Genomic DNA, 8,085 nt, shown 5'->3' on the forward strand with positions numbered 1-8,085 from the left:
ACCGATGTAACTGCCCAGCTACACTGACTTAACTCCACCTCCACGAGCGGTGTGGAGTCAAGGTCAATGTAGTTAGGTCGCTGCAGTGTCCGTGTAGACACTGCACTGTTTCTGGCGACTGTTAATGGCATTCAGGAGTCATACCACGCTGACAGTGCAATCGAGACAAGTGCTTCTGGTGAGGACGCGCACCGCCAACACAAGGAGCAAAGTGTAGGGGCAAAAGCGATGCAATTACTGCGGCGGTGGTATGCTGACGTCAGTGAATTTTGTAGTGTAGACATGGCCTCGCACACCTGGTGGCAGGAAGTCATTGGCTGCCCCATGAAGACTTTGGGGGGTAAGGTTCTTCCCCCTTGCAATCCCTCCCCTGCAAGTGTTCCAAAAAGACAGCTTCAGAGGTACATGGCAAAGGTGGGATGCAAGGTTTGAACAACCTTTTACCCCCAGTTCGTGAATGTGGGGCCAAGATGTGTGTGAGCCTCGGCTTTTGGCCTCTGAAACATTCGCACAGCCCCTCACCTGCTGAGCTATGCACGGGCACCAACTTCCCCTCTTTCCTGTGGCTGCTCGACCCCCTTCTACCTCCCGGCCCTGCCCCCACTCCACCCCTTTCATGAGCTCCCCCCCATTTCAACCCCTTCCCCAAAGTCCCTACCCCAACTCCGCCCCCTCCCTGCCCCTATTCCAATTCCTTCCCCAAATCCCTGCCCCACCCCTGCCTCTTCCCCTGAGAGCACCACATTCCCACTCCTCCCCCTCTCTCCCGGAGCATGCTAATGCTGCCAAACAGCTGTTTGGCAGCGGCTGGCTGAGAAGCACTGGGAGGTAGGCGGAGGAGCGGCGACGTAGCATGCTCAGGGGGGAAGGAGTTGGTGGGGCGGGGGGTATGGGGAGCTTGACTGCCGGTGGGTGCAGAGCACTCACTAATTTTTCCCCGTGGGTGCTCCAGCCCTGGAGCACCCACGGAGTTGGCGCCTATGGAGTTATGGCTAAGTGGCTGGGCTTTGTACTGGAATGGCTATTAGAATGACGGCTGTGAGCTTCATGTCGGTGCCTCGGTGCTTGTGGTTTGGGGGAATAGTGATCTTTAGATAACACTAATTACAATAATCCACACTAACCTTTTGTAAAACCTCCTCTGACGGTGCTTGGGTGACTGTGCATTTGTTCAGCGTTTGCCGTTTGCTCTGCCCTGTGCAGGGTGCAAAAATCTAGTCCCGCCCCAGGGACGATACAGTCAGAAGCGCCTGCAGTCGGTGTGTGTCTGATTTTTCACGCTGTTATGGTAGCACTCGCACCAGTACGAACCGTGGAAGAGCAAGTGTAGCTGGGCCACAGGTGTTTATACTGCTAGGGTCATCTAACCCTCTTTGAACATACCTAGCCAACACAGTGATAAGGTGGGGCTCACTGGGAAAGGTAGAGGTGACTTAGTGTGGTGTATTGTGATTCCTGATCAGAAATGCCAATATCCGGCACCAGGACAAAAGGTGCAGCATTTCTAGCATGCTTGTGCTGCATGGGGTTTTTTCCCCCCGGACCGTTTTCAGTCAGGAAAGTGGGCTAGAGGTGGGAAGAAGACCCAGTGTAAGCCGCGGTGGTTTTTGTATTGCCCCAATGTAGCTACACCTTTTGCTGTGGCACTGGTTCAAACCCTGGCTGTCGATTTGCTGTGTGCAGGCCACTTCTTATACCCAGTGCTGCAGCTAGTCTAGTGCAATCCCCGCAGTGTAGACAGGCCCTTTCACAACAACCTCCCACTGATAGTTGCCTTCCTGAGATGAGTGGGAGGGCAGGTGTGTGTGGGGTGCACTGCTGTTGATGGAGGGACATTACAGTGGATTGATCCCCGCAATGCCTAAGGGAGGAAAGCAAAGAGATTCAGGATGAAGATTTTTGTCCTGAGTCCCTCTCCCTTTGTGTGCTGTGTGCGCTCTCTTCACTTCTGTACCTTACGTACTCTGGATTTCATTTGCCCCTCTGAACAGAAGGCATGGAATTGGCTTCACCAGACAGCCGGGGAGGTGTTTAAATTCAGTCCACTCTTCGATAGCACTTCATCAGGGAGACTGGGACTTGGCTTATAGTGGCTGGGTCACAAGTCAGCTAATGAGGTTCCGTTTCTGCAGCAAAAAGATTGTAAAGGCCCAGGGTGATTTTTGGCAGCTGTGCTGTTTCACACGGGTGGAAAGTGACTCCACACGTCCCAAGCCGAGTGTAACTCAGCACCCCTGCGAATACTGCAGTTAACCTTGACAAATTTGAAAATACAGTGAAATCTGCCCAAGATAATGAACTGGTCTCTTTCCCAGAATACACGGGGTACCCTGCTGCTGTCATAGGAGGTTGTCTCTGGTCGGTATCGATTTGTGTTGGTACGTTAGTGGTCTCCAGGCGGGTTTGCGCTCTGCCTGCCTGCTGTTGAGTGGTGCTAGCAGCAAGTGTCCTCAGTGGGGCACTCCTTGGAGAGCCAAAGCCCAAGACCCTTCAGGAAAAACCAAACCATCCGTCTCTGATCACTGGCCTGTGTCCCTCACTCTGATGAGTTCCAGGGTCCAAGGGACACCCTATGCTCAGGGGTGGCGTATTAACACTGGGGGTGGTACCTGCTCCACCAGGCATATGTGAGCAAGGTTGAAGCTGAAAAAGGTTATGCTTGGCTTTAACCCATCCCTGACCACATCTGCAGCAGCCTGGTGGCAGGGTTCACCCAAAGGCTCCTCTGGGACCCAGGTTTTGATACAATGGATAGTAACTTGGGACCCGATCCTGCAAAGCCTTGCTCATATAGGGCTGGAATTTCACAGCCCTTGCTCAAGAAGGCAGGACCCCTCTCTTGCTCGCTGCTCAGATTGTGACTCCAGGCGTGTGGCCCCTGCTCCGCTTGATACCCCCACCTGTGAGCCAGGTGGTGGAACCCTGGTTGCTGTAGGAAAGGAAGTGACGTAACATAGTCATGCCCCAGAGCGAAGGGGAGGGACTGTCTGGGAGCCACACTTCATGCTGTGCTCTGTTCCTGGGGCAGCCCCGTGTACAGGGCAGCAATTGTGTCCGTGTGCGCGTTTGAAGGACCTGGCCTTTGATGCCCGTTCCTGTGAGCATTGGGTGTTCTCGTTGCAGTGTCAAGTCTTCATATTGTCCCGCTTTCCCTCCCTCTTGCAGCTGCGAGAAAGGCTACACAGGCGCAAGATGCGAGCGAGTGGACATATTCTACTTGAGAGGAGATCAAGGCCAGATGGTAGTGATTTGCTTGATCGTCGCCATGGTGGCGCTGATCGGCCTGGTAATATGCATATGCATGTGCAGTCAGTAAGTATGCTTGTGTGTTTTGCATCTCTTTGTTGTGCTCGTGCGTATGAACACTTGTGAGGTCTGTCCAACTCCTCTGCCACTTCTACAACGGGGGGGTTTTGGCCTGGAAAGGAAACTTCGGGCATTACTAGGAGCCTTTTGAGGAATGCTTCAAGGGACGCGCTCGAGATGGTCCTCATCGTGGCTTTTCAATACAGTTATTTCTCATTGCTCCTAATAGCCCCAGGGTCCGTCTACACAGCAATAAAAGACCCGCGACACAGAGTCGCAGAGCCCGGGCCAGCTGACCCAGCCTCCTGGGGCTTGGGTTGTGAGGCTAAAAATAGCAGTGCAGGTGTTTGGGCTAGATCCTGGGCTCTGAAATCCAGTGAGCGGGGCAGGTCTCAGAGTCCGGGCTCCAGCCCAAGCCTGAACATTTGCGCTGTTCTTTTTAGCTCCCCGCCCCCACTTCAAGCCCAAGCCAGCTGACACTGGCTCGGTCCCCTTTCAAGACCCAATCCTGAAGCACTGCAGTTGCTAGGAGCTTTGCCATTGATTTCAAGGGACGCAGGACCCAGCCTGACAGATGAAAATAGTAATTGGGTTCCTGCCAGCATTTGGATTTTTCTTCGGGGAGCCATTTGAGGCGTCGTGGTGTCCAGGGCCTCATTTTTCTGGGCGCTGTGCAGGTAAACAATAGGACCGGTCTTGCCCCAAAGATCTTACACATTTAGTTTTGAGGATGGAGGACTCCCTCTTACTCACCAAGAACCTCTGACTGATGGCAAATGCCTGCTGCCAAAGGAGTCGCCCGTATACAGGTCCTGCTAATACCTGGAACAAGCACTGAACAGAACAGAAGTTATCCATTGATTTGATATACAAGCAAGTGGCAACTGAGAAATGGGGCCCACAGATGCTTCCCAAGAGTGACCGATGAATTAACGGTGGAGACAGTGGGTCTGAATACATGGGTTAAAACTCCAATTGAGCTCTTCCCTGGATTCCCTCTGTGGCTTTGGACAATTCACTTGACCTCTGGAAGGGCTGGTCTAGGCACTGTTTTGTACTGATTTAATTATAGCCGTTTCTGGGAAGGCCTGAGGCTTCAGTGCTTTGTTGAACTGGAGCCCCAGGGCCCTTTTCAACCTGCATTGAAGTCAGTGGGAGTCTACAAGGATTTTTAATGGGGGTTGGAGGAGAGTTGACCTCATGTTTGTTTATCTGTAAATTGTGGCAACTAGTTAATGACCTCCTAGGTGTGCTGGGAGGATTGATCGTGGTTTATATAGGGCGTTGTAGCTGGGAAGCGCTCTATGGGTCTTAAAATATTTTAAAGTGGTGGTAGGGGGGAAATATTTCTGATTTGAGAGAGACAGTGAATTTCTGCGACTAACCAAGTTAGCTTAGGTTAATCACTGACTTTGCTTTGCAAGTCACTGTCGGAAGCGCCGCAGGAGGAGCAAGGAAGAAGAAATGGAAACATTGGAGAAAGATTTGCCTACCAAACAGGAGGATGTCCTAGAGACGGACATTGCATGAAGGTGAGTTAGCATGGGAGGAGGGGATGCAGAAAACTAAGCCCTGTCAATGTCAGGTTTAAACTCCACATGCAGCAACTGGGTTAGGAGTGACTCTGTAAAAACGGCCCTAGGGGCATCTCTCGGTTTGCCCTCCGGTGACTCTGTACCAGAGTTGCTCAGTCTAAAATTAAAAACTAGATACTTTTTAAGAGCCAGTCCTGCCAACCCAAGCTGGGCTGTGAAAATCCAGCGGTGTTCTTTCCAGCTCCTGCCCCGTCCCACATGGGGCTTCTGCAGGCCAGAGTCATCCCTTGGGTTCACCTCTACAGCTCCATTTGGGGGCTAGGGATGGACAGGAAGGGGGGAGGGCGGGGTTGGAACGCAGTGAAAGGTCTGCAGAGGGGTGAGTAGAACTCAGAAGGAACATAGTTCGAACAAGCCAGGTCTTCATGCTGCTGTTAATGCATCTCTCTCTCTCTTTTAACCTCTACAGGTTACTGAAGGCACCTGCGGGCAGGTTCCACACAGCACAATGTCTTGCTCTATGGGAGAGGGACACAGAAGGGCTATTGCCCAGATAATAAATGCAGATGAATAACAGGTGTTTTTACATTGTTTATTTGTAGCTATGTCTTGTGAAAACAAAGGGCACAAGCACCATTGAAAGTCTTCTCCTAAATCTTTTAGCCTTAATACGTTTTATCAAGTGTAGCTAATGTTTATCAGAATAACTGATAGGTTTTTCGTAGCAAATTAATGAGTTATGGTTCTGGCATATGTAAAGAGTATTTTGTGTCAGGGGTTCCCAATCCATGTTACTGTTTGATCACATGCCATTGCTTCCACAGAACTCTGCCTCATTCAGTGCACAGGATGGACTGTGCACTAGGAAAGAAACATGGTTATGTAGTGAAGGAGGCTGTTGTCTGTCGGGCCCCTGCCTCGCTTGTAGCAGTTGAAAGGTGTGTAGTGGATGAGGCAGGAATTACAGGGAGAGAAGGAATGGGCTCCTGGTGAAGGCAGTTGGATGCTGCCCTGGAGAATTGGATTCTAGCCCTTCCTTTGCCACAGAATTCCTATGTGATGCTGGACGAGTCACTTACACCAAAATGCTCAGTTGGCCATGAATTGTGTTTCCTGTTTTCTGGGTGCCCTGTTGGAGATACCTGGGACCAGATTTGCAGAAGTGCTGAGCACTCAGATCTGCAGCTGAAATTAGTTGGAGTTGTGCTTTCAACATCTCCAATGCTGTATAATGCTAAGTTCTCTGGAAGATCACATGGTGGGCCTCGCAAACTGGGCACCCAAAGTTAATGGATACTCGATAATGATCTTAATCTCTTTGCCTCGGATCCCCAGCTGTAAAACTGTAGTCCCCGCCCCGAAGCACGGAGGCACTAGTGTCAATTTAACAGCTGTAAGAATTTTTTTTAACTTGGGCAAAACAAAATTTTTCCTAATCTTGTCATCAGAAACAGCTGAACCATTTTAGCTGAAACTTTCCAAAATAGAAACACCCAGCATGGAAAGTCTCGGACCAAACAGTTAGTCTTACAAAGTTACAAGTAACTGAAAACAATCGTATAAGGGAAAGTATAGGTAGGCATGGCAGTATTAGACTTTTATTTTTGATTTTTACGGGTGGTAATGTTTATTTTTAAGAATATTTTTCCAATTTTTATCTATTTCAGTTTTCAGTTGTGGGAAATTATGGGAAGGCCAGATAATAGGAGGGGCCAGACAATAAATATTTAATCGGTAGATCTTGAGATTCAAAAAGCTAGTTTTATAACCATTAAAGCACACATTGTCAACATCACATGCCAAAATATACAAAGTAAATATCCTTACATTAAACTCTAAGTTCCCAGCAGTGTTTTTCTTTCTTGCCTGTCTGTACATTTAGATGATCATCAATGGATATATTTTTTTCGTCACTTTGTGTGTGTACAAGCCTGGGCGGCGGGTATTGTAGGCAGGGGGAGGCTGTGCCTCCCCAAACAGCCTGGCATGGCCCCGCCCACGCTCCACCAGGCTCTTTCCTGCCTGCTGTTTCCTTCTGTGGCCGAGAGACTGGGCAGGCAGGCTGAAGGTCGTGGTGTGCAAGGCCATGACACGCCGCAAAATCCATCCTCCCAGCGGTGGGATCGCACTGGGGCTGGAGGCACTCCTGCAGTGCTGCCTGCCCGCCCGCCCAGCACTGGAACCATGCTGGGGCCGGGTTGGGGGCGCTCCGGCTGCGCTGCCCACCCAGCGCTGGGGCCAGGCCAGGGGCGCATGGCGGGGGACAGGGTAGGGGAGCAGAAGGAGCGGGGCAGAGGGGGCTGGGCTGGTGGCTAGCCTCCCCCAAGGGCGCATTTACCTGCCACCGCCCCTGTGTACAAGGAAATCCATGTTTACCCACAGTTACCAACAAAAAATCTCATCCTTCCAAGCTTAACTATAGGCAGCCGGGATCAAGTCCACCTGTAATTTATTTTAACTTGGCAAGGTCTCATTGATATGAACAGGACGCTTGCCCTTTTGACACATCAGTGGTTGTCTGCATATTGATTCCCACACAGGAATATTGCCTTGAAAAGAGCCAAAATAATGCAGTCGATTGGTGCCCCTATGAAAGTGGCTCATCAACGGAAGAGAATTCTGCTGTTGGACAGTGGTCTGTTGCAGCACTGTAAACTCTCAGGCAAAGAAAATGTGTTTGACGCACGGGTCAGCGGCTGCAGTCATAGAGCCGTCTGGTGCAGCTGCGTTCACGCTGGCTTGGAGGAGGGCCTACTGTGCAGCACATTCGAGACCAGCCTCCCAGTAAACACACAGGGCTGCTTCTCCCCAGCACCGTTCCCGTGAAGCAAGTTACCCTGAGGATGAATGGGCGCCATCGCTTTGAAAAGGCGTTCTGTGGAGCCGCTCTCACAGGTCGGACTGAGCTCGTTGGGTTTACGTGCACTGTGGGGGGGCTCATCTTCCGGAGGGGGATTTCCCTGCTGTTGCGCACCGAAAGCAGAGCCTGTTAGGGAACGGTGGCATTAACCTCTAGGTCAAGACGCCCTCACCAGGGCCGAGTGCCATACGGGATGGCTTTTATCTCGCCAAGCGGTTTTGGTTTCAGAATGCTTAAAAATAGGTGCCCCGAGGAACTCAGTGGTGAACACGTCCAGAACAACTGTGGGGACCTCTCCCCTGAGGGGAAACAAGTCGGCAGCAGCACCCACACTGCAGCCACCACTTTTAAAGCTTCCAATGCCGCTTTGAGCGTTTGCTAGTG

General features: G+C 51.1%; 1 protein-coding gene across 2 annotated transcripts in view; it reads left to right on the top strand.

The window, feature by feature from the left end:
• BTC (betacellulin) overlaps nucleotides 1-6,690 on the top strand; it is a 30,781-nt gene extending 24,091 nt beyond the window's left edge. For both annotated transcript variants that reach the window (XM_048847865.2, XM_075127449.1), the window contains exons 4-6: nucleotides 3,166-3,312; nucleotides 4,731-4,838; nucleotides 5,311-6,690. In XM_048847865.2, coding sequence (XP_048703822.1) covers nucleotides 3,166-3,312; nucleotides 4,731-4,836 — 253 coding nt within the window. In that variant the 3' untranslated portion in view covers nucleotides 4,837-4,838; nucleotides 5,311-6,690. The remainder of the gene's footprint in view (nucleotides 1-3,165; nucleotides 3,313-4,730; nucleotides 4,839-5,310) is intronic.
• Nucleotides 6,691-8,085: the final 1,395 nt, after the last annotated feature.

Source organism: Caretta caretta, chromosome 4 (assembly GCF_965140235.1).
Source record: "Caretta caretta isolate rCarCar2 chromosome 4, rCarCar1.hap1, whole genome shotgun sequence".
NCBI classification, from domain to species: domain Eukaryota; kingdom Metazoa; phylum Chordata; order Testudines; family Cheloniidae; genus Caretta; species Caretta caretta.